This window comes from Balearica regulorum, chromosome 14 (assembly GCF_011004875.1).
Source record: "Balearica regulorum gibbericeps isolate bBalReg1 chromosome 14, bBalReg1.pri, whole genome shotgun sequence".
NCBI lineage: Eukaryota > Metazoa > Chordata > Aves > Gruiformes > Gruidae > Balearica > Balearica regulorum.
This window is the reverse complement of record NC_046197.1, coordinates 11,719,885-11,745,777: the sequence shown is the minus strand read 5'-3', so window position 1 is coordinate 11,745,777 and position 25,893 is coordinate 11,719,885. Positions and strand designations below refer to the sequence as shown.

At 49.6% G+C, this 25,893-nt stretch overlaps 1 protein-coding gene across 2 annotated transcripts in view; it reads left to right on the top strand.

Annotated features, from left to right (window-relative positions):
- The first annotated feature begins 3,024 nt into the window (after window positions 1-3,024).
- The window catches only part of NSD1 (nuclear receptor binding SET domain protein 1), a 65,341-nt gene continuing 42,472 nt past the window's right edge, over window positions 3,025-25,893 (top strand). For both annotated transcript variants that reach the window (XM_075766841.1, XM_075766840.1), the window contains exons 1-4: window positions 3,025-3,181; window positions 3,417-4,120; window positions 20,961-21,096; window positions 23,931-24,103. In XM_075766841.1, coding sequence (XP_075622956.1) covers window positions 3,437-4,120; window positions 20,961-21,096; window positions 23,931-24,103 — 993 coding nt within the window. In that variant the 5' untranslated portion in view covers window positions 3,025-3,181; window positions 3,417-3,436. The remainder of the gene's footprint in view (window positions 3,182-3,416; window positions 4,121-20,960; window positions 21,097-23,930; window positions 24,104-25,893) is intronic.

Below are 25,893 nucleotides of genomic sequence, written 5' to 3'. Positions count from 1 at the left end.
AGCAGTGGGGAGTCTCCCCGCGGGGCCACCGGCCGGCCACGCTCCCGGCTGGAGCCCACAGACAAAGCCCTACGCAGCGGTGGCCGGGTGCCATTTGCCTGCTCCTCTGCCGGAAGAGAGGGGACTGAGGAAGGGCCCTTCCTGCGGGCGCTGGCCGCGGCGCAAGGAGAGGTGACACACCAGATGGGGAGTGCATCTGAGGGCATCTCGCTGCCGCCCCCGGCCTGCTCCTCCCTGCACCAGTAACCACACTGCGGCAGGGAGCAGCACCGGGATCACCGTGGGGCCCCGTTGGGGCACTGCCGGCAGGGATGTGCCAGGGGGGCAGTGGGATGGGGAAGTGCCAGGGGGTGCCCCGAGCCACCTGGGCACCAGTGCCCAAGTGGTACAGCCCCTGCCCACCAGTGTCCCGTGGGTCTGCACTGTGCCATGTGCCCACAAGCAGAGGGCTCAGCCCTGGATGGGTGGCACCTGGGAGGATGGGGCCAGTGTCCAGGCTGGGACATGCCCTGCTGGCAGCCCTGCCCTGTCCCTGCCCAGCTAGTGTAAGGGGGCAAATCAGCAGAGTGAGGGCAGCTGGCTGCAGTCAGGGGCCAGGTTGGGGACCATCCTAAACCTCTCCCCAGGTCAGCCCTCACTTGCTGGGTCTCAGGCACCAGGCTGTGGGGAGACACGGGGCGCTCCCGCCCTGCGCAGGGCCCAGCCCTCCCCCCGGAGGTTATAAATAAATCATTAGCTTTATTTCGGGAACGTGGCGGAAACGTGCGTGGCAGGTTGCTCCAAAGAGAAAGGAGGGAAGTTGGCTGCCGGGCCCCCGCCCAGGTGTGCCGGGGTGCGACCGCTGCAGCCGGAGTTGATCCCAGGGAGGTGGGCTGTGGGGAAGGTATTTCCCCATTTGGGGGGAAACAGAGGGACCCCAGCCAGGGCTGGGTGCTGCCCCATCTCTGCGTGGGCGGGGAGGACCGTGTGGATGCCAGGCCTCGGTGCTGAGTTCATGCAACGCTAGGTGCAGCACGGTCCCAGTTCCCACGTGTCACCACAGCACGTGGGCACTGGGCAAGATGGCCTGCAGTGGGTTGGGTGCTGCTAGCCGAGCCCTGGGTTGGGACCTCGGAGGTACAAACAAGTCACGAGCAAAACCTCCAACCATGGCGCTTCCTGCCAAGCCACTCCACTCTCTGTGGGTGTGCTGGAGCGGCACGAGGCTGAACATGGCAGTCTCAGCGTGGTGGTGGCACACCAGTGCGGGGACATCCGGTTGGGGACCTTGGCCTGTGGCCCCTCAGGGGCAGACGCTGGGGAGGAATGGTTGCCCCATTGCCAGCCACAGACGGAGCAGAGGGAGCAAGCCGAGTGCCCAGGCAGGGAAGCACGGGGGGAGCAGGGAGGAGGCAGGACGCAGGGCTGGCCCACAGGCCGGGTCCCGCTGCCCCGACGAGGTGCCAACCCGCAGCCGCTCCAGGACAGTGTTTTCGGCCGGGGAAGGCTGCGCCCCGGCGGTGCGGCGAGAGCCGGGCAGCGGGCGCTGCCTGCCTGAGTATGCGGAGAGGCTGCTCCGGGGCTCCTGCCCGGCGGGGGGGACCGCGGCGCCAGCACGGCCGGGGGCTCCCGCACGGCCGGGGCCGGTGGGGGGTGGGGGGGGGGAGAAACAAAGGGCAGCGGCGGGCGGGGGGAGCGCGTCCGCCCGGGCAGCGCTGCGCCGAGCCCCGCGGCGGCACCCAGCTCCCCGCCCGGCACCCCGGGGGGCGGCTGGGCCCTGCCCCCCGCGCGGCCCGGGCAGCACCGCCCCGGTGCCACATCCCTGCGCTGCCCCGGCCGCTGCCCCCCGCCCGGCCGCCCCCGCCCCGTGCCTGCCCAGCCGTGCCGGTGCGGCGGCGGCGTGGCGCGGCGCCCGGACCCGCGCGGCTGGCGGCGGAGACCCCGGCCCCCATCTGGAGGTAGCGACGGAGCCGCCGCCCGCCGCGGGTCCGCCGGCCGGCCGAGGGGGGTGGCGGGGCGCCGATGGCGGCCCGACCCGGCGGAGCGGGCGGGCGCGGGTCCGGCTGCGCGCCGCTCGGCGGCGGGAGGACGGGCGGGAGCGCGGCGCTCGCTGTCCGGGAGCGGCGGAGCCCGGCGAGGACAGCCAGGCCGCGGGCACCCGGGCGCCGCTCCCCGGCGGGCGAGGCTCGGCGAGGCACGGCACGGCCCGGCGGGCCCCGGCGGAGGGCGACGGCCCGGCCCGCCGGTGCGCGGGAGGGCGGCGGGGGAACGCGGCCGGGGCGCCGGGCACGGCCCGCGGCGGACAATGGCAGGGGGTAACCCGAGCCCGGCGGGGGCGGGCAGCGGCCCGCGACCCCCGCCCCGCCGGCTGCCTGCTGGGACCGGGGCTGGGACTGGGGCCGAGGCGGGGCGGGCGCCCCGCGCCTCCGGGCAGGAGCCGCCGCCCGCCGGGTGCCCCGCCGGGGCGCAGGGCCCGGCCGACTCCATTTTGTTGGCGCCCGCTCCGCCGCCGCTCGCAGGCCCGCGGCCTGCCCGTCGGCCCGCGACCACTGAGGGAGGGAGGGAGGGAGAGAGGGGTGGCGGCCGGCTGGCTGGGGCGCCGAGGCCCGCAGGTGAGGAGCAGCCGGGCCGCCCCGTCCCGCCCCGTCCCGGCTGGGCCGCCCGGTGCCCCCCGCCGCCGCCTAAGATGGAGGCGGGGAGCGGCGGGCCTGAGGGCGCGGGGCCGGGCGGGCCAGGCCGCCATGTGCACAGGGCCGAGCCGGGCCGAGCCGAGCCGGGCCGGGCCACAGGCGGGGAAGCAGGGCGGCGGCGGGGCAGGCCGGGCCGCGGGGCGGCCGTTGGTGGCAGGACTCGCCGGGGGGGGGCAGCACTGAGCGCCCCCTGCCCTCCCCCACCCCCCCCTCCCTCCGGGCGGGCGGTGCACGGGGGGGAAGGGGGCACCCGCCGAGGGGTGAGGGGGGGGGGAGAAGCCGCGCGGGCGCGCGCTGATTGGCCGTCGCCGAACCCCAAGAGCGGGCGCGGGGGGCGCGCGCGCAGGCGCGGGGCGCGCGCCGGCGGGATGGCGGCGGCGGGCGCGCGCATGCGGGGGAGGGAGGAGGGAGGCGGCGGAGGAGCGCTGGCGGGGCCTGGCCGGGCCGGGTCGGCGCGTCTCCTTCTCGGCTCGCACCGGGGGCAGGCGGCGAGCCGGCCGCGGCGGCCGCAGGTGAGCGGCGCCCCGCGGGGTCGGCAGCCGGCGGCGGCCGGTGAGGGCGGGCGGCCCGAGGCGAGCCGGGCTGGGTCGTACCGTGCCGGGCGGCGAGCCGCGGCCTGGGCCTAGCGCGGCGACGGCGGCGTCGGCCCGCGCGGGGCTCGGTGGAGCGGAGTCGGGCCCCCGGGCGCGGCTGCCATTTTGCGGCGGCGGCCACGGCCGGGCTGACCCCATTGTGCTGTGCCCGCAGGTGGATGCCCGCGGCCCGGCATGGAGCAGGCCTGCGAAGTGAGCCGCCGCAGCTGCCTCGTCCCCTTCGGCACTTCGTTGGCGGCTGCCGAGGCCAAGGGCGGCCCCTTCGGCGAGAGCCACGGCCCCGAGCCGCCCGCCATGCAGCTGGCCGCCGCCAAGCCCGTTTACAGCCAGGACCCCTCGTCCTGCTACATCCCGCTGCGCCGGCTGCAGGACCTGGCCTCCATGATCAACGCCGAGTACCTCGGCGGCGCCGCCGACGGCGCTGAGGCCCTGCCCGACCCCGGTTCGCCGCCCCCCCGCCTCCCCGCGGCGCAGGACCCGGCGGCCGGCGCCGACGGACCCGGCCCGGCGGCCGACGCGCCCCGCGGGGCCTTGGCCTTCCCCCTGCTTCTGCGGGACGGCGGGGAGGTGGCGGAGGAGGAGGAGGGCGCCGAGACGCCAGAGGAGGAGGAGGACGACGACGACGACGAGGAGGAGGAGGAGGAGGAGGAGGCAGCGGCGGACGGGGAGGAGGAGGAGGCGGCCGAGGCCGGCTCGCGGGACCGGAGCCGCGGCTGCCCCGGGCCGCAGCAGGGCCCCGCCAGCCCGCCGCCGCCCCGCTTGCAGCCGGCCGAGCCGGTGCCGACGACGGTGCCGGACGGCGGCCCTGGAGAGAAGCCGGAGCCTTCCGCCACCTCTGCGGCGGCGGCCCTGCAGCTCGTAAGCACCGGCGGGGCTTGGGCGGGGGACGACGACAGGGGGGACGTCGGGCGGGGGGCCGCGGCCGCTGCCATTTTGCGGCGGAGGCCGGCGAGGCGCGGTGCGGCGGGGCAGGGCCGGGCGCCCTCGCAGCCGGCACCCTCGAGGGCGGGCAGCCATCTTGCCGAGGGGACCCTGCCGAGGCGCCGAGGGGGAGGCTGCTGGCCTCGGGGGTGCGCTGCGGCCGTCCCCAGCCCGTGGTCGGGATCCGCTCGGGGCTGCCGTGGCCGGGGTTCGCCTGCCAGCGCTGGCTGTCACCGGGCTCTGCCGCGCACCTGTGTCCCGGCAGCCGCGCTCCCCCGCTCCCTCTTCCCCCCTCAGCAGTGAGAGGCACCATCCCTCCGCCCGCGAACAGCGGATCGCTGCGAAGTTGCAGTCGAGTTTGGTTTTTTTCCCCGTTACGTGGTGGTGGGTTTGGGGTTTGGTTGGGGTTTTTTCTTGACGTAGTGGAGATAAGGGCAGGAAGGGAGAGCTTTCCCTTCTCCTGCCTGCTCCGGCTTTAACGCTGTCAGACGGCTTCTCTTTGTCTGGCCTGGCTTGTGGTACCCAAGCTGTGAGACTTTGGCGGTGGCCAGGGAAGGGCTGTGTCATGGCCTGACAGACCTCACCGGCAGGAAACCTTGCCCGTTATTCAGGCTTTTTTTTTTTTTTTTCATCTAATTTCAGTCCACACGCACAAATTCCTTCAGTTTGTTTTCTAATGTGCTTAATAAGAAGCAAAACTGATTGAGCTCTTAAGAGTTCTGGAAGGAGTAAGATGCACCTAACTTTTTTGTTTAATGTGCTTTTGAATACAACTAATTTTTGGATGGTTTTCAGCATGATTTTTTATTTGCAGTTATGTATGTGTATTTCCTGCAGTTCTTTGGTATTTTTAAGTATTTCTTAAATATGTTTTTGTAAACTTAAGGTTCCTCACTCGAGGATACTTTGAGTTTTAATTATTACCTGATACAGGGTGTGAAAATTAACTCACGTGACAACACTGACACTGAAACCATCTTGGTCTCTTTAATTTCAGTGTAGTCACTGATGCTGGACGGATGCTACTGGGGCATGCAGCATTTAGGGAGAAATCCTTGCTTTCACCCGTGTTCGTTTGGGAACATGCAGCATTCCTGCTGTGTGCCCTGGGAGGTGGGGGAGCACTTGTCGCAGGTTGCTCATGGAAGGGGCGATTTCAGGAGGATGCTGACAGCAGCTTAATTTGTGGCACGATTAGGCTCAGCTCTGGTTCTGGGTCATGGATCCTCTTGAGTGTTCCTTGGGAAGAATCTGTCTCCTTGTGGAGATTCAAGTCTTTAGTCTTTGGGGGTAAGAGGCTGCTGTCGGTCTGAGGTTTATGCATATACTTAGCTTTGTTTTGCAGAGCAAAGCGGGGATCTCTCAGCAGACATGTGCTCAGTGATGCGGTTGTGGGAGGGTCTCACTTTGTAAACAGAAGCTAGCAGAGGTACTTTCACAACACTTGCCTCTGCTATCAGTGACTTTCAGTGGCTTTACGACGTGCTCCACAGAACTGCAGCTTGTACGGTGACAAAACTGTCTTAGTGATTGAGCCTGTTATTTGAATATGCAACAAGGGGTTGACTTTTCAGTAAAACTGCCTTCCTGTCTGCTTTAGTACGTTAACCTTGCTGGATTGTTCTGGTGACTCAAAAGCATAGCTGTGCTCAGGAAAAAAATGCAGAGAAGAAAAGCATTTTTTAGACAGTCTGGGATCCTTCTCTCCTTGAGTTTTGCTTTCTTCCTTTAGTAAGTGCAAGTTGTCTGAGTGGTCCTTCACTTTAGCCCTGCTGCTTGTGAGGGATTTTTCTTTGTGCCCTGTTACCAGTGAGACAGTTAAAATCTTTTCATTGTTGAACATGACATGATAGCTAGAAATAATCAGGCTTGCTCCTCAGATCCTGTGTTTGTGTAGACATTTAATTCTTGTCTCACTTGTATTCAGGTAACTGGAATCAACTTTTTTGAGAACCCACTAAAACTTAAACAAACAAAAAAATCCCTAAAAATAGCACTGAAGACCTCCTGGGTGTTTGTGGTATTTTTAGGGTGGCTTGTCATAGCTGGGCTGCCCTTTTCAGATAATCCCTTTTACCTAGCCTGATGATGGAGCTCCTCCACCTTAAAGCAGGACTTTCTCAGAGCTTTTGTTCTTGAAGCTCACAGCTTTGAGAGTGCCCACTGCTGCTCAAACTTCCTGTTTTGCCAAGAGGAAAGTGTGCATGTATCTCTGGATCTCTGTCTGTCTGCCCCTTGCAAGCCTTGAATCTTTCACTTTGAAAAGGCTAATTTCCAAAATGTCAAGAGTGCTTCCAGCAGAAGGGCCGGCATTTGGTTTGCCTTTACTAAGATGCAAAGTCTAGCATTTAAGTAATGCCTCTGGGTAGGTGGTGGTGGCGGCCAGTATTGTTTTGCATGGGGATTTGTTAATAGCCCTGGCATCCGCTGCACTCAAACATTGCCCCAAACAGAGGAGAGGTTGGTCAGGTAGCATTCATTTGTAAAGAAGGATGTGCATATTCTGAAGCGGAAGTTATTTTAAGTGTTGAGTTAATCTTAGTTAAGGTTGACTGAAGCTCTCCAGCAGCTACTGACTGATTCTATGTTGGAGAGAAATCATAGCAGTGTTTCTTGGGCCTATTTTTTCTGCTCCAGAAGCAAGTCTACAGTGACTACTGGCAGCTGCTGGCTTACTTCCTTGCATACATGGTGTTAATGTTGGGTTATCGCCATTTAAATTGAAAGGGATGGTCATTTTTTAACTTCTGTGTTTGTTCTTTACCATCCTTACACGAGCTTGTCTTCAGCATTTTCCCAGCCTTTGCAAGTTGTAGAGGACAGCATTTTGTGAAATTGGAGGGAGAATTGGGCCCAGACTCCAGCGCTGGGGGAAACCCGGTTGCTGAGGAATTGGAGCAGATGGACTTGTTTCTGACACAATTCTTGTGCTGAAGTTTTGCTTTTTTACATAACTTTAGGTGCCCTATTACTTGGCTCTTGCTTTGCCAGTTTTTGATTTTTGATTGCTACACACAAGTATGTTAGAGTCATTTGGTTTGCAGGGTTGAGCACTCGAAAGCAGAGAAATCTTATATTCAAGTGAACGTGTGCCACTCTTGGTGCGTGTATGTTACGTGGTGTACAATCATGGGTTACGTGTTCACAAGCTGTTTTTTCCATGGGACCCTGATAGCTTAAGGCTGCAGGATGTGCAGAGCTTGCATGAGGCACTTGCTCAATGTTGCTTTTCATTCTTTTCATACTATTTCCTTGTTGTCAAGCTCTGCTCTGTAGGAGTGTGATGTTCGGGTAATGGCAGTGAGGAAATGAGGTGCAGGGAAATCCAGAGCCAGATCTTTCATCACTAAGAATGTCTGCTTCCAGTAGCTCTATGTAAGGAATGAGTAGGGCATGTGTGTAGGGCTCCTGGAAGGTTTTTGCTTTACCAGAACCACACTGTATGCAATGTGTTAAAAGTACTGAAAGTCAGCAAAGTCCTCTCTTTAAGCCTAGAATTAATCTGTGATGAACTTCAGAGTTCTGTTGCAACCTGCAGCTGTGGGAGAGTATTCTTGTTATAAAGTATTTGTGTCCCCGTGTGAGAGTTACTCTGGTTCTTAATTTATTAACTGACATGTCTAGTGCCATTTCTCTCTTTGCTAAAAATAAAATAAAGGAACCAACACCATGTTGTTACTCCTGTAAACATTTCTGAAAGAATCTCCTACTACAGACTGTTGATTTGAGGTGTAACTAACTACTGGTAACATTATATCCCTGAGATACAATAGGCATGTCAGTGGTTTGTTTGAGCAGGGAACATAAATTTCCTTGGTCAGTTGACATCTTTCTGGTGGGGAGATTAATTCCGTTTGGCTGTCGGTGCTTCCTGCGGGCACACTCTCCGTCTATGTGCACTCAGTGAGAACAGGCTCTCGGTGTGTTACTGTCCTTGTGCATCTGATCTTGCACACACCCCTCTTTGCCACTAAAATTTACACTGTTCGGAAGACCTTATTTTTTTCTCAGAAAAGAGCACAGAGCTGGATCTCACCTGGTTGCGCAGTCTGCTGCATCCACTGGGCCTCTGTACTGAACTGTGCTCATGTCCCAAATAGTTCTGAACTTAACTGCAAAGAACTTCAGCCGTGGTGGGCATTTAGAAGAACAGATGTTTCCACAGTTAGAGCACTGTGCTGCTGCTCGACCATAAATTTTTGAGGTCTTTAATGACTGTGGTACTTTCATGATGTGATAGTACTGCATCGCCTCTTCATCGTGGTGGAGCGAGTGGGTGGGCGTTGAGATGCTGCCCCAGCAGGACAGTGTACCCTGGGTGTGAGGAGCAGCTCGCTTTGAGTGACAGCAGTTTTTTGAACAGTCTGTAGGATCTAGAGCTCTTCTGCACAGTGGATTGGATCCTGGAAGTATTTATTCTAGCATTTGTCTGTGGTTGCTCTTATTCCCCTTGCTTCATTTGTGTTGGTTCTCTAATCTCGTACTGCTGATTAGGTGTGAATTATCTGTTTGTGTATGTGACATTACAGAAAATAACGTGGTTTCTCTAGTAAATATGGATCTTCTGGCTACCTGTGGTGTGAAGTTTGAATAATCGATGCCTTCACAGTTCATGTGGGGCTGTGCAGTGCTCTGAAACTGAACGTGTCTGTGTGCAAATAGCAAAACCAGAGTTATTTTCTTGCAGATTGGACAGCTTTGAAGGTAAAGTTTTGCTGAATATAATGGCAGAAACCTCTGTTGTTTCTGCTTTCTATATTTAAAACTTCTTTTTAAAGCTTGGGTAAGAGAGACTTTGTTCAAGCGATGTCCTGGTTAACATACTGTCTGCAGTCATAAATACTTCAAGTCTCTACAGGAGATTGTTGCCAGAGGAGTGTAGGCTTCACTCAGCTATTCGGCAGTGAAGTTCTGCTCTGTGCAGTGTGGCATGCTTACTACATCGCCTGCTACTGTTACAGGAAAAAACAGCCAACAGTAGCAAAAAAAAAAATCTTTTACAGCTTTTACAGGTGCTTTTTTAGGATGCATGCTGCCTCTGCTGTCTTTGCGTTTACTTACTGGTGGTTTCTATTGGAAAAGTGCATCTCCCAGAACTTGAACCTTTTCTCCCCCCCCATCAAATCTCACATTGTTGAGGATACAATGATTCTAGCTCTGCTGTTACAGTTTCTTCTAAGCCCTTGCTAAAATCAATGGTAGTGGGCTGGGTTTGATGCTGTAGCAGTAGTGTTTGACTTCAGGGCAACATATTTCTGTTTTGCATGAAGTTAGGGATTTGTTGATTGCCTCTTGCAGTATAGCAGCTTCTTGTTGCACCTCATTGCCCCTCATTCCCAAAAGTTGGGGTTAAACTGTGTGATGTGTAACAATTATTAGGTTTTTTTAATTTTCCCATGTTAACTGAACAAATCTGTAGCTCACTGAAGAGATGTCAACTCTGAATATGATTAAAAAGCTAATCGAGCCTCAAGAAAAAAAGTGGCGGCTTCTGAGTTAAATTGAGACAGTGTTTCTTAAAAAGACAATCTTAACTCAAAACCCAGTATTATTGGTGATGATCAACTTTCAGTCTAGTTGCTTAGCATATAGTTCTGTTTTTCTTGCCTGTGACTGACAGCTTCTTGTATATAGTAATTTTGATTTTTTTTTTTCAGTTATTTACTCTGGCATTTAGAAAGGCACAAGGAGTAGAAACACCTGAAGAAGGAAATTCAATCCTAGCAGGGAGGGTTTGTCCTGGGAGTTGTTTTTTTTTGTTTTTAAATCAAGTTAATGCCATTTTTAATACCAGGAAAATATGACCTATGTTTTGTTCTGTCTTCACGGAACCATCTGTGCCATGCAATGCAGTCTTTGCTCAGTAAAATGGGAGTTAAATCCTTTATGGTGGTTAAGGCATTGCCAGGATTTCCTAGTTAATGGGTGGAAAAGGTCTGTAAGAAAGTCTGCTTTGAATTAGAGCAGCAGTTCTCAAACTCTGTGGATTTGTGGACCCCTAAACACTTCCCAGGTGCAGACTCTTCTCTAGTGAATTTAGACCTATCAACAAACTTTGCTTGCTTTCATATAATTTCATGGCATCAGAGTATTTTTCTGCAGCCATAAGTTTGCAAACTGCTGAGTTACAGAACACGCTGCAAATGTTAGTTGCAGTGTCTGACCTCTGTGAATTTTGTGTTGAGCCAAATGTAATGTTGCATTTCTGCAGTGGGTCGCTGCTGGAGCAGGCAGGGGTGCCATCCCTGCCTGATTTGCTGCTTGTGGAGTGTTGCAAGAATGCTTGATAAAGGTTGCAGTTTGCTTTGCTGAAATAGTTACTGGAAGTTTAAATGTTACCTTTGGGTGCATTTGCATGAGTGCAGTGTTACAGGTTAAGGTCAAGCCAGCGTTGGAAATGCAAGGTGCGGTGACATCAAAGAAATGGCTTGGTGCTAGTGCATAGGGTTTAGAGCTTTTTGGTGCGCTGTGGGACAGGGCTGTGACTGGTCACTGGCCTTGCCATGCCACTGCTCTGTGGGGAGGGCTGCAAAGAGCTGTTCATGGTTTATCCTGTGGGGAGGTCAGATTCAGGTGCAGGTAGTGTGTCCTGTGCTTTTCAGGTTTGGAGATGCTTTAGTGTAGTCCTTGCAGTTGTGTCTGGGGTTTACAGGGGCCTCCTTGCTAAGTTTGCAACGTTTGCCAGTGGTGCAGGACCTGGGGTGCCAGCAGGAGTGTTACCAAGGACGCATGCAGGGCGTAGGTGGGTGTTTGGGCTCCCTCAGGAACATCATGTACTCCTCCCAGCAGGTAGCTGCAGCAAGGGAGCTGAATGGTGGCACAGGGGAGCTTGGCATGCCTGCAGAGTTGTGGTGCTGTGCAGAGGCAGACTGGAAGGTGGAGAGCTGGGTGTCCCACTGGTTCAGCGCTGGGTAGGAGCATAGTCATTGCTTTGGCTGATCTGAGCTCCCAACTCCAGTGCCCAGGAGAGGGGAAGATGCTGCTGTGTGTTGAAGGCAGAGGCTGACACCCCTGGCAGGCACCTGGTTTCAGTGTGGTTACTCACAGTAGCTTTGCAGCAGTGATTAAATGTGCAACAGAGTAAAGATTGACTTGGTGCACATCCATCTCTCATGTGTCCAGCATCCATCTCTCGTATGTCCAAAAGCATTGATGAAGCCAGGAGGGATTTCAGCAGTGTGGTTCGCCTCTATTGAGGGATGGAAAAGCACTTGTTAAAGTTGACATGCTGACTTTCTGTGGTTACCATTAAAATTGCGTCAAGATTTATCTCACCCAGGTCTTTGGAGGAATGACAAAAAAAAATTGGGAGGAAAGTTCTTGTGTGTCTTCTCTCTTTCACAGCACTTGTAAGGGCAGGCTGTCCCTGGCCGGGCACCTTCACTTCTGTCTCTAGCACAGCCCAAGCAGCAGGTCTGTACTAAGTTGACCAACTCAGCTCGTTGCCTGGTTTGGTTGTAGCCTTGGCAGTGACGGAGCTGCACAGTCCACAAACAAACGGCTTGTCAAGCAGCCAGAAACATCTGCCTGCTGCCTTTTCGGGGCTGAGTTGCTGCCATGGCTCTGTGCGAAGCAGCAGGTCTGCAGGTGGAAGGGGCACCGCTTATGATATGCGTGGCGTCGGGGAAGGGAGTTGTTCGGAAATGTTGTCAGTGGCTGAACCACAGGGAAAGGGTAGCATGTCTCCAGTCCTGGAGGCTTCCCCATGTCCTTCTCCATCTTCTTCCTTGTGGGTAGAGTGCTGGGGTAGGGAGCAGCAGGTAGGGTTGCCAAGCAAAGCTTTGTTTGTGTGAGTTCTTGATGGGGAACTTGTTCTGTGGGTTGGTATTGGACCACTGCTGTTGTCTTCAGAAAAAAAAAGTTTTATAGGTAATAAAATAGCAGTGTAAGTTATATTAACTTTCAGACATTCATTGGAAATAATGTATAGGGGAGTCATTTTTCACTTTCAGACATGCAGAATTTTACTTTTGTGTGTGAGAAACCAGAACTGTTGAGTTGGATAGAGCAATCCAACATTGTTCCGCACTAGCCGAAGGATGGGGGGGTGCGTTTTGGTTTGGTATTTTTTAGGGAAAAGTGAATGGCGAATTCCTTGCACAGAGATACCTCAGCACACTGGAAACCTCCAGCTACTTTTTTCCAGCTCCTGTAGGGCCTCGAGGGCTGACCGTCCAGCAAGGCTCTTACCCTGAGCTCTGCTTGAAGCTTCTGTGTTCTTGTTTCGGAGGAGCATATTCATGACTTTCCCTCCCACAGTTGGTGGAAAGATAGAAACCTGCCTGTTGCCTAATGTGAGAAGGGCGAGGAGCAGGGTGATTATCTCCCTTTTAATAGTTTCTCCACTTACCCCGAAGTTACTTTGTTGGTTGGTTTTCCCAAGCACCTGTTCAGAGTTCTTACTATTCTGGCTAATGTGGTGACTGCACACAGATTTCTAAATAGCAGCAGTGAACAAGTAAAATTCTTCTTAATTTTAGTTGGTTGTCCATAACTCAGTATGCTCATGAGTCTGTTTAGGAAGCTGGATTTATACTATAAAGGTTAGGAAGCCTCTCTGAAATGTACGTTTGCAGGACCTGACGATGGAAGCATGAACCTTCCTCAGGGTATGGCTCTAAGTGCAGATATCAAGTAATAAATAAGCGCAAGATAAGTTTATTGCACTGCTTGTGTACAAAAATTCTGATTTCATTTTTAGTAGGGATTCAGCAAAAGCAGTTGAAATTTTAAATGCAAATTAAAACTTAATTTTATGTGAACAGGACCTTTTTGTTACTGTTGTTTTGGAAAAGTGGTTCAAGGCAGGGGGTATATGCATGCTGAATACCACCTCATTTTGAGGAGGTTACAGTCTTGAGTAAGTGGCACCTTTCATTTGGACTAACAAAGTGGGATCATACCTCCTTCTCCTGTGGGTGAATCATAATTTCTGCAGAAGATCAAATTTGCAAGCCCCAGTTAAATGTTTGTTGCTTTTAAAGAAGCCCATGGAATTAAAAAAAACCAACACCCAAACAACAAAACAATCAACAAGCAAGTGTTAGTAGTTACACATTTAAATCAACTCAAACTCCAGATTTTTAGCTGTTAAGGTTCTAATACAATATTCACTTTTTGCGCTGTGTGTACATGTTATTCTCTAGTACTGCTTCATTCTGGTTACAGCTTAAGCTGTAATGGATACGGTTTATATGTATAAATTGGAATAGCCAAGTTTCGTTTTGCGGAGTTTGAATCTGGTTTTCATTTCATGGATTTAGAAACTTCATTTCTGAAAATGAACATTGTGTTTATCAGATGTCTTGCTTGTGAACAATTTGTTTGATAATGTAAAGGAGCACAAAAGTAAGGCCGAAAAGGGGGCAGATCTGATCACCTGTTTTCAGTTTGGGTTTTTTTGTTAGTTCTCTGACATAATAGTTGTTGATATTTGTTCTTTATGAGACTTAGCAAAGTTCTGGCAATGCCTGCGGTTCCTCTCTTACTTGAAACAATTAGTGCTGATTAAGAGAGTCAGATTTAAAGAGAACTTGGTTTATCATTTAAAATGTATGCAGATAAACAAGTGTGAGAGTTTTTCCTCTGTTTCAGGCTCCTGGCAATGGTTTGAAATCTACTATATGTGTCTGGATTTCTCTCTACCAGGGATCTGGGTGAGATCGTACCCCTTGTCTCCCAATTACTCCTCCTGCCTTCCTCAAATCCTGCTGTCAGGTGCATTTCTGGTTATTAGGATGCTGAAATACCAGAGCTTTCTATTGCACTGCTCTTCCATCCAATCCATAAGGAAAATGATCTCCATTAAGAAAGTGAAACAGGGATGCTCTTAACCAGTTATCTTGGTGTCTGAGACTTGGTGTTCTCACATCAGTATGTTCTTTATTTAAGTTTATAACTCCTGAACTTGACAGGAATGCTTCAGGATGTATGAATTACCCAATGCAGTACAATCAGCTCTCTTACTTTAACCTTTCACGGTAGTTCATAACGTATGTAGCACCCTTTGCATTTGTAGGCTCCACATCCTGGAAAAAGGGTACTAAACACTAGCCAAAGACAACAAATATCCACAAGCATGTAGATAACAGAAGTTTGGCTTGTATCATAATCTCCGCTGTATTTTTTGCTAGTGAATATTTAGTGAGTATTTAACACTTCTGTGTGATAGTGGTCCCAGATAAGAGGTAGTATAATTTTTCAGAAACGAATGTAGGTCAGACATCTGTTTACTTTTTGCTGCAGTGCTGAAGCCGAAGGAAGACTGGAGCAGTGGGGGGACAAAGAGCATGTCCCCTGGTCCCCAGCAGCGCAGGCTGCCTGTGGGTTTCCAGCAAGCTTTGCTGACTCCCGTGTTTGACTTGAAGCTTGGTGTGAAGTTAAGTGCCAGTGTGATGATACTTCTGGTGAGTGTGGTGATGGTTTCAGCAGCTACGCCATGCAGGTGTTGTGGTTTGGGTGGGTTTTTTTTACATACTCCAGTTGGGCGTACCCCTTTCCCTCTGCAGGGATTTATTACCGTAAGCTTTCTCATAGAGGAGCGCGGAGGGCTGCTGCTCTGCCAGTACGAGCGCAGGTTCAGCATTGCAGCCTCTCTGTAAAGGCTTAAAGCTCTCATGCTTTGGAATGCTACTTTGTACGGGGGAAGCTTTGACCTCTTTTTGCTTGGCTTCAAATACTTCCTAAGCTATGCAGTAGATATAATTTAATTTTCTTTCTATTTTGTGGGGTTTGGGGTTTTTTTTACTGATTTGGGTTTGATTCCAGAAAAGCTTCTTTAAAACAAAAATCTTTGCTAATGAGAATTTATATTTTGGTTTTCATCACAAGCAGTTTTTCCCATTCTTGACTTTACTTCAGTGTTGTTCTTAGTCTCATCTCATTTTTATCTTTCCATGCAATATTCACAAGCACAGATAAATTCCCAAGTCCTGTCTTCTTTTCTTCCGTATTTGTTCATTCCTCAGTGCATGAGTGTAGGAGCTGAGTGAAATAATGCAAGTTGGATCACTTAGGCTTATTTCCACCCTCCCACCCGTAAAAGCAGAACAGTGGTCGGAGTCTTTCTTTTAACTCTCTTTGACTGTTGGCAGCAGTCGCTGTACGAGAGTTGCAGCCATAGCTTCTTCGTGTCTGTGACCAGAGTTAAAGGATCTGGACCTGCCGTGGTAGGAGCTGTGCAGAAAGATAAGCCTCAGCTCAGAGGGCTGAGGTTGAAGCTGCTTTGCTTTGTCTTAAACTGTAAGTTAACTCACTAAGGTTGAACTTCAGCTGGAGGGAAGCACTGTCTCATGAAAACTTGGGATAGCTTTAGTGATGCCCTTCCAGGCTAGTTCTGGGAGTGTTTTTAATAGAATTTGCCCCAGTTGCTGCCCCACTTTTTCAAGGGCAGAGGGTGAGTAACCTGTTGTGTGATGGTGAAATGGCAGGAGTCGGGAGTGTCATGTCCTAGGCATGGCCAACCTGTGACACCAACTGTGTGGCTGGTTGTGTTAGTGGATACTACTTCAAGCAGACTGTTTGGCCTGTGTTAATCCAGGTGCCTTCAAATGTCATCTCTCACTCAAGTTTGCTTTGTTAGATTTTTTTTTTTCTTTTTCCTGCTACGAAGAGCTGTTGATCTTCAGCCACTTCAGCTATATCTGGGGTTGGGTTGATAGCTCTTAGAAGTAGGTGAACTCCTTGTCATCTCATCCTGTTCAGCAAAAAAATAGTCATCATAGAACTTAAAGGAAGAAAAGGTGGTGGTGAAGACAGTGGACTGACCCTCACCAGGCTTCCAGTTCTAGCTGATAAGAAGTAGGTGCTGGGAACAGCTTGTGTGCAAACAATCCAGGGGTGGATGGGTTGCAGGGAGAAGCACGAGAGCCCCAGGAATGAGAAGGTTTGACGAGAGCACTGGGAGCTTCTGGGGCAGAGTTGTTGTATGTGCTGGCTGCTGTGCAGGGTGTGACTTACCTGGCAGCTACTAGTGCGGGGAGATCTGCTTACAAGATGTCCCGGGCTCCTGCTGCAGGGCCTGGGCAGGTATCTGCTGCGCTTCTGCCCGCACGCTCAGCAGAAGAGTCTATTAGTGTCATTGTTTATACTGTATTGTTTAATCATCATTTGGATGTGCCTCCTCGTTTTAGTTTCTTCCTTGGCTTTGATTCTGTCTACTTCTTGGGTGAAACAGGCTTGGGAGGATCTCACTCCATTATTCTTGGGGGTCAGTGGCTTCCTTCTCACTTTTCTCTATCTATTGCACACAATCTCTTTTGCTCCCCCAGCCTTTCTCCAAAACTATGTTCTGTCCCTTGCTTCATTGAATAATGTCATGTTTATAATTAAGTCAGGAAAAAAACTATAATGACACTATTGACCAAGCATTTCCGTGATGGCTTTCCGAAGCAGGTCTAAATCTGAAGCATGCAGGGCTACAATGGCTGCAGCTCAGTGCTTGGACTGGACAGTTAGGCTCTTTGGGTACATGAAAGTCTTGGCCTGTAGCAATATATATATACACGTGCTCCTTTGTGTGCAGTTTGGTCTTACTGTGGCCCTGCCAAGGTGGTCACGTCCCCAGTCATGCTGTTGGGGCGCAGGGGTGTTTGCAGCCGTGCCATGCTGCGCTGGAGGTGACAGTACTGCTCTCGTCGTTACACAGAGATGAGCAGTGCTGCAGGAAAGACACACATATGCTGATAGCCACGGGGTGCGTCTTTGACTTGTGCTTTGTGTCACTTCTTCCGGCGAGATAAATGAATTGAACAGCAGCTTCAAATGACGTAGCCAAGAGTGGTTACTGGATAAATATTATTTTTGTCACTTTTTAATGATGTGGTTATTTTAAAGGGAGGAAGATTGGTGAGAGATAGTCAAGGACTGACAGTATGTGTACAGTAATAAAATCACTTAGAAATGTAAGCTTTCTTTGCTTGATATGTTTCATATTTGCCTTATGGTGAAAATTTCAGGAGGGCAGAGGTACTTGCTTTCTATTAGAAAGCCTCCTTTCTCATGAAGCTGAGCACCAACTTTTGGTATTTCACTTAGTGAATTGCAGAGTAGGCATAGTACAAATTCAGGAGGTGACTTGCAAGGTAGAAGTGTTGAACCTTGGCTTGTGATGCCTTCCTCAGTGGTCATTTGGGGTCTTGCATTGGTGGAGAGGGTTTGATTTAAAAACATCCACAAGATACATTCTTCTTCTCTCCAAAAATAGCACAAAGTGACCCGAAATGCTGCGTGTCGTCTAGAGTTTAGGCTGCAGTTTGTCCTATCTGAACAGCAAATTAATGCCAAACAGTTGATAACAGAGTAGACAGTGGTTGTAGTTTAACCCCAACCAGTAACTGAGCGCCACGCAGCTGCTTGCTCACTCCTGCCCCACCAAGGGGGTGGGGAAAAAAACCACCTCATGGGTTGAAATAAAGACAGTTTAATAGGATAACAAAGGAAGAGAATAATAATAGTAATAATAATATTTTATATATAAAACAAGTGATGCACAAATGCAATTGCTCACCACATGTGGAAGGGGAAAAAAACCCTGATGTCCAATCTGTTTCCGAGCAGCAATTTCACCTCCCGGCTTGCTTCCCCAATTATATCCAGAGCACGACGTTACATGGTATGGAATATCCCTTTGGCCAGTCTGGGTCAGCTGTGCTGGCTGTGCCCTCCCAATTTATTGAGCACCTGGCAGGGCATTAAGAAGCTGACAAGTCCTTGACTTAGTGTAGACACTACAACTACCTAGCAAAAACTAAAAACATCAGTGTGTGTACTATGAATGTTACTCTCATTCTAAATTCAAAACACAGCACTGCACCAAATTATCTCTATCTCAGCTGAAACCGGGACAACAGTACTCACTGACTTTAGGAGAACAGCTACCAATACAAAAACCATGATCTTGCTCACCAAAGGAACAAGACACTGTCCTCCCCTTCCTCACTTACCACTCTCTTCCTGCTTTGAATGTCTTCAGTTATCTCCACTGGTGTTACAACCTGGTACCTACCTGCTATGCAGTGGCTCACAAGTTATCTTATTATTTAAACACTTGAACATTTCCATGCTCTGTAGTTAAACAGTAGTCTGACTGTATGTAGGGACTACATCTGAAGTTCATTGTGTTTAAAAAAAACTTGGGCTTTCCCTAGCTCACAGAAAAGTCGCCATTACTGCAGGGCTGAGTTTTTGGCCATCAGGGATGTATTAGCAGTTTGATCTTGGCATAGTAAATGTTAATTGTAATAGGAATGAAATTTATTGTATTCTGACCCAACAAATACATGCTTTGGGGCCTATAATTCTGGCATCACGCAGCAGAGTTTAAAGGAAGAGACTTGCTGTACCTGGAAATGATAGTAACTGCTGCTTTCACTCTGCAAGTTTGGTTTTGGTGGTAGTGCTTTTGGGATTTTTTTTTTGTTGGGTTTTTTTTTGGGGGGGGGATGGGTGGTGGTGGTGTTTAACGTAAAGGCATCTCTGGCTGCGTGGTGGGGATTTAGAGGGAGTGGAGAGAAAATAGTGCAAAACAGTGACCTGCTGCAGTGTGTCCTGTCTCAGGTCTCTTCCTCTGGGCATCAGCACATGGTGCTTCCTCATCTGCCTCTTCCACCCACTGGTGGGGCCTTTGTGATGGGTGGTGATGAGCCCAACATCTGGCTGCTGGTGCTGGGGAAGGGAGAGAGCAAACAGGGAATGAGAATAGCTGCGGAAAGAGAGGTAACTGTTTAAGCCTTATCTAAATAGTTTTTTGAAAGCTATGTTTTCATCAGGCACCTGTGTGGGGTATTAGAGGGTGAGGAAGAGTTGATTTAAATGCAGACTTGCCTCTAGGCAGGGGTCGTGGGTGTCCCTCAGGTGGATCAGTGTGAAAGGCTTTGGCAAATCTCCAGCACAGTTTTACTGCTCCGCTCTGTTCAGGTGACTGTGCTCAGGTTACCGATGTCAGTAGGATGCACATCCATTGTGTGTGTACTACACACTGTGTTTGAGATAATCGGTTAGGATTGAAAAATGTGTTAAAATAAATAAATAAAACATAAATTTAAGGGAAAAAGTTACGTTTACAGGAAGAACATGAGCTGGAAACAGACGAAACACAAAAACTTTTTTTTTTTTTTTTTTTTTTTTTAAAATCTGAAAGCACGTCCGCATTTAAAAAGCACCAGCAAGGGCAGCACCTCTGGTTCCAGTGCTCATGGTTGGGTGTTTTTGTTCCAGAAAGCCTGTGTCTGTGGCATGGTGGAGGCACCAAGGCTGCAGCAGGGCAGTGGCAGAGCAAGGGTCTGCAGCTCCCTGCCTGGTGCTCTGTCACATTCCCTGTTCCTGCGCTTCTGCTCAGGGATAAGTTATTACATGGCTTTTGATGACTGAGTGACAACAATTTCAGCAATGTAGTCTGTAACATCATTACCTACTCTTTTTTCATGTAACAGAGGAGTTTATCCTTTTGTATTTTCTTTAACCACATGAAGAAAACCCATAAAACTCCACCTGAAGTAGAATATACCTTTTATTAGAGAGGTCTGTTGCATTTTAGTTGCTAGGATGTTTAACTGTGAATTGCAAGAGATGTGCCTGGCGAAGGGTGGTGAGCAGGACAGAGAAGTGAAGTGAGAGAGAAGGTGCATATTTGTGCCATGACAGCTTTAATGAGGAGCACGTTGCTGATGCTTATTGGCAAGAATAATACCTGCGGCACTTCTTACAGCTCTTAAAATGCTGAACCCACCTGGGACGCGTTGGCTGGTGCTGATGAACAGGCAGGACACCCCACAGCTGGGCATGGGGACTCCTGTATCCTGTGAAAACCTATTGTACCCCGTCTTGGCTCAATTAGTCACGACGCTGGTAAGCTCCTGAATCCTTTTCTTGGCAAAGGTCCTGCTGCCCAGCCTGAAAGTGTGTGTACGTAGCAAACAACGTGGGATCCGCTCTTCAATAGCGAGGCAGAAATAGCATTAAGCAGCATTAGGTTTTTGTGTTGAAAGATTTTGATGTTCTCATGGTGGCTGCACAGCCCTGGGAAGCAGAGTGGGTTTGAGTGTCTGTTTCTACAGAGCTGATACTCGGGAGCAGATTTTGGAGACAGGTGAAGTCCATGTGTCTGTCTCCTAGAGGGGGGATGACTGCTGTTGTGCTCCCTTTCTCCTGCTCTGTAGTTTTGGGGCAGAGCAATGGCAGTTCTGCTCATGTAAACTAAAAATTAGGACATAACAGGGTTTTTTTTCTAATTGTACCTACCTTTGGTTTCAAATATGTTATGGTGAAGGTTTTTCCTGGGCATATCTGATAAGTGGGGAAGTTATTAGCTTGTACATACCACTTTTTTTTTTTTTTTGGGTGCAAGTGATAAACACTTAATTTGCTGTTCTCATCACCTTCCAGTCAGGAATATTTCATTGTCTGTTACTACTACTTTTTCTGTACACTGCAACTTTTGAAATGAGCGAATTGGTGTTAGTGGCTAGTAGTGACTCCAAATATTTACCTGCTGAACTGTGTGAAGTTTGAGTGCAGTCATTTACCAGAGGTCATGTTCCTTACTAAAAAGTAACAACTTCCCCCCCCAAACCCTGGTTTATTGTTTTCTTCTTTCAGAAGAATGGGGAGAACCATTGTGTTCTTTGAAGGTGTAGGAGCCACTAAGTAAAATCAGGACTTGCTTTTTAATGTAAATGTCTCTGGTGGCCAGATGTAATCTGCACACAGGGGGGAGGCAAATCTCTTTAAAAGCATCTGGAGCTTTAGTGATTTCTTGTGTTCTGGTTTTTCCCCAAAGATCCGAGCCAAGAAGAAACCTACTCCAGTGAAGTATGAAGTTGGGGATCTTGTTTGGGCCAAGTTCAACAGACGCCCATGGTGGCCATGCACAATTTGTCATGACCCAGTGCTGGACTGTCACTCAAAAATGAAAGGTACTGTATCTACTCAGACCACAAAATGGAGGCGTTGTGTATGGCAGGGTGCTGCAGTTTTTAATTAATCTAAAAAAAAAAAAACCCATTTGTGGCCCTTGAAAGGTATGAAGAAATAGACTCTACTGTGGAAGACCTGGATCTATAAAGTAGACCTAGATCAGGGAGGTGACAGGAGGAAGACAGGACTGAGGCTGCTGGAAGTGGCACAGATAGCTGTTGCACATGTAGGCTTTTCTTCCCAGAGTATAGGAAGGATGAATAGCTGGGCTGAGCTCAGGGCAGTGCAGAAGAAAGAGCAGAGGGTCAGAAAAGGTGTGCAGAGAAAAAGGAGGTGTATCAGGGAAGTGAGGACAGAGACGTACAATGGGTGAGCAGGCAGAGCTGGGAAGCCTGGAATGTGCAGACACGGAGAGTCGGCTAGGCTTGGAGAACAGGAGGCTGGAGACGTTGAGAAGCAGGGTGGGGGGTAGCGCAGTGTAGCTGCTGAATACCTGAAGATGTGGGAATGTGTGAGAGGAAGTGAAATTTTTTTTTTTGGTCTTGTTTGGCACAAGGAAGCAAGAGGCTGTTTATGAGGAAATACTGGAAAAATGTGGAGATGGAGCCATGTCCGTGAAAGTTTAGAGCATAGTGTGTCAGAGAAACTAAGAGCCAGCTGAGTGTGAGGGGAAGAGATGGGGGAAATGAGCTGTGCATGCATGAACATAGGAGAGACAGGAAGGAAGAGAGTCTTACAAGCTCAAGGCAGAGAAGTGTAGGTGAGTGATGGAGAGAACAGAGGGAAAGTGATTGTTTGGAAATTGCAGCTCATTTGAAGGCTCTCACAGTGCTTTTAGGATCATACTAGCTGCCGTGGGGAGACTGCCACAAATGGAAGGGCTTATTTATTTGTTCCTAGTTTCCCCTTCTGATTCTTTTTGTTCTGTGGCAACTGGAAACCCCTTGAACTGGTGCCACTGACAGCTCTGTAGGCTGGTGAGGCTGCCGCTCACTGATGTATTTCTCTCCAGGTTTTGTGGCCCTTGCCAGCCTAAGAACTAAGTGCTGAGAGCACGGAGACTTTTTTTCCAGTGGCCATCAGCTCAGAGCCCTCTGCTATTTCTCTAGAGACACAAAGTAGCTTTTCCTACGTTGTGCTCACGTCATCCCCAAGTCTTGTTGCTGTAGTCATCTTACTTGCTATTTCTTCACCTTCCCTTTCATCCTTTGGGAAGTGTCCATCCTCATTCTAGAAAACACTGAATGTGCTGTTTTAAATAGTCCCTTCCGAGCTCTCAAATTCCTGTCAAAGATGTTGCTGGAAGATATGCCAGAGGTATATTCTCCCCCCACGTCTCCCCCCCCATAAAATTGTGGACAGATTTTAATGTATATAGCTGTCCAGTAATCTTTTAGCCTGTGTATGATGATTTCTAATAAAGGAATTCTGCAGAGAGGAAACATGCTATTAACAAATTCCAGCAAGGTCTGATCTCCAGCTACACAATAGACTCTCCCTCCCATCATGTTTTATCAGTGTTTAAACCAATAGAACTCTGGGGAAAATGTCCTTTTCCAATTGTGGCTGTATGTAATCTGCTCATCTCCCCTCCCTGATACTGCGGTGGCAGAGCGGGTGGATCTGAACTCCGGTGCTTTTGGGCAGGGGCAGCTGCCAGGGCTCTGTCTGCACTTTAGGAAGCATGGTCCTCCTGCCTTGGCTCTCCTGTTGCCAAGGGAACGAGCCCTTCAAAACAAGGCAGGTTGCTTCAAACTCATCACTTGTGCAAAAACCTCTTCTGCTCTTGGGTTTGAGGCATGGTGTTTTGATTAAAGCAGTTTGCCTTTTCTCAGCAAGCTCTTGACTTGAAGATTTTTTTTGGAGCTGGAAGATGGAGGCTCAGTGGCTTGAGTCCCAGTACTGTGAATGGGATGGATGAAGTCTGTCACCTTTGGCCTTGGTTTGATGTTGCCCTGGTCATTATTTGTCATCCTCTCAGTGCTCTTGGTCAGAATCAATGCCTGTAACCTGTCCTTTTTCACCAGTACACCCAGTACTAGTTCAGTTCTTAATTGTACCGTGTCTGTTCAGCATTCTTGCACAGAAAGCACCTTTGAAAAATCTTTGATTGTGCCCTTATGATTGAGTTTCTTCTCTTGCTCTATACCTTTGTGCCCAAAGTATGGAGATACTCATTGCAACTAACATTTTGTCCTGGTGCACCAGTCCTTGTACAGTGTGTGTGCATGTGTGTATTTACTTAAAAGCTGCTGTTAATGTTTTATGTCCTAAATGAGAGTTAGTTTGGTAACAAAGCATTGAACAAAGATGAGATTTATCATGGTGGGGGAGGCTCAACCTGTATGAGTAAATCCTATCCAGAAGGATGTCATTTCTGGGTGTTGCCGGCACACTGTTGCCTTTTCCCAGTGGTCAAGTGGACTGGACTGTTTAATCAATCAGGGAGTAGCAAAAAAGAAATGTCCTGCCTAGTATGTTGTGTCTCTCAAGGAAGAAAATACTTGCATATTTTTGCAATGTTTATTGCAGTCAAACGTAGTCTTTGCTCTAGGGAGATGACCCATCTTAGACCTGTTAATCAATTGTTTGTAAGAAAAAAAAATAAATCAGAAATCAAGAGTAGCAACACAGAACACAGACAGCACAGATCAAAGGGGTCTCCCTTAGTTCTGACTAGAAATACCCAGAACTGTCATTCATGAGGGAATGTTATTAAGCAAAAAGTAGTTGAAAATGAACTGGCACATTGTTACTGCTTTCTAGGATTCTTTTTGTGTGTCTCTATTCTGTTATATGCCAGCATTTAATTCTGTTAAATTTCTCAAAATAGTTTCCAATCGGAGACCATACCGAGAGTACTATGTGGATGCCTTAGGAGAACCTTCAGAGAAAACCTGGGTTGCTGGGAAGGCTATTGTCCTCTTTGAAGGAAGACATCAGTTTGAAGAGCTGCCTGTTCTTCGGAGAAGAGGAAAGCAAAAGGAAAAAGGCTACAAACATAAGGTGAAGGATCTGTTTTCTCTAATATGTTTTTGATTCTTTGAATCTGTGCAGTACAAAGTATTCCTTTATGCCTGGAATTGCACTTCGACAGCTTTTTTCTGTGGCAGTGACTGCAGCAACACGGCCAGGGAAGTGGTTCTTTGCGTCCTTACAACGAGTGTAGTTTATAAGCTGCCAGGAGTTTCTAGGCTCTTTTTTATGTCGGGGTGTGGCCTGCTGCTTTGATTGCCCTAGAGAGCTCTGAGAGGCAGAGGAGTTGGGTCTCTGTGTGAGATCTATTCAGCAGCGCAGCCCTCTCCTGATGTCTATTACAGCATGCTTCTAAATAACTTCCTGTGCTCTCTGGCAGCCTCTTTTGGCTGATCTGAAGCCGAGGTGGAGTTGCACGCTTTGCTAGATCACTGACTGAGATAAAGCAGTGGGGTTTTTAGTCCTGCTTCAGTAATTCTCTTTATAGAAACCTGTTAGGACTTATAATTTGACTTGGAAAACGCTTTGTCATTGAGCCTGTGGGAATGAGTTTTGTGGCTCATCGCATCATCTCCGTTTCCAAACAGAACAGCCCTGAGCAGTTGTAGCCAGTATAGTGTAATGTGACACAGGGGTCTGGTCTATGTCTTTAAGAAGGTGACTGGAGAAATTAACTTTTTAGAATTGCTGAAGTGAAGAAGTACAGAGGCTACTGCATTACTGTAAGAGAGCAGATAGTCATGCTAGGCAATGGTGTCTGGTTTTTCTTTTTCTCTTTTTCCAAGAGGTTTATTAGCAGTTATGTACTTAACCTATGTTAGTGCAAAACCATCAGATTAAATGTGCTCTTCCAGATGTGAGTCCCCGGCTGCAATGCTTTCATTTGGTTTTCCTTTTCCAAGGGCATGTTCAGTTTCTTCTCTTAGGACTTCTCTCCTTGTGTGCCCAGCCCCCTAACAACTAGTTATGTGCTCCCACGTAATTTTTCTGGTCCTGGAAGTGCTGTGTGGCTAGAATCTCATCCTATGTGTAAATGGCAGTGCCAGTGTGGCTGCAGTAGAGAGAATCAAATGTTTGTGGCTCACATAAATGTCCAGGTTTGCATCCCTGGAAGCCAAGATCTGATGCAAAGCTGAGAGTATTTGGTTGGTTTGCTATCAAGCTCCATAAAACTTTTGTAATCTGCTGAAATGAGATTTTGTTGGTGTGGTGTTTGGGGTTTTTTTAAAGGAAAAGTGTCAGAAATGTGAGTTGTTCCTCCTGCCTTGGAATTGGTTTTGATTTTAGGAGCAGTTGTGAAGCCTTTGATTTGCTGTTGCACAGCCAAAAACTGCACACGCAGATAAGAAGCAAGTTTCTTGCTGGTTTTAGATGTTAGCAGAAGTTCCTGTCCAGTATGTGGAGTGCTTTTTGTTTTATACTTTAAGGTACGGAGTTAGAGCTGGGAGACTTCTCAGCAATAGACATCTTGAATTTAATAGAGTATGTTTTAGAAGTAGGTGTGTATCTCATGCTTGTACCAAGGTGAGTTGATGAATAGGGAAGATCAAATTGTGCTATGAGTTCAAGGGATGCAGGAAGAATCAAGAATGATGTCTGCTCAAATATTTTGTGGAAAATGATGTTGCATTTGCCTTTAGAAGCTTGTTGGCTGTTGCTTGCGTTTCTGTGCCAGGGATCCATACCATATGCATTCCCCTTTACAGGCTGTTGTGTTCAGAGAGTGCTGGGATGCCAGGACATCTTGTTCCTGGGAGTCCTGTGCTTGCAGGTACCTTTCTGCTGTTTTGGGAATGCACAGCGATTTTTATTAGGCTCAG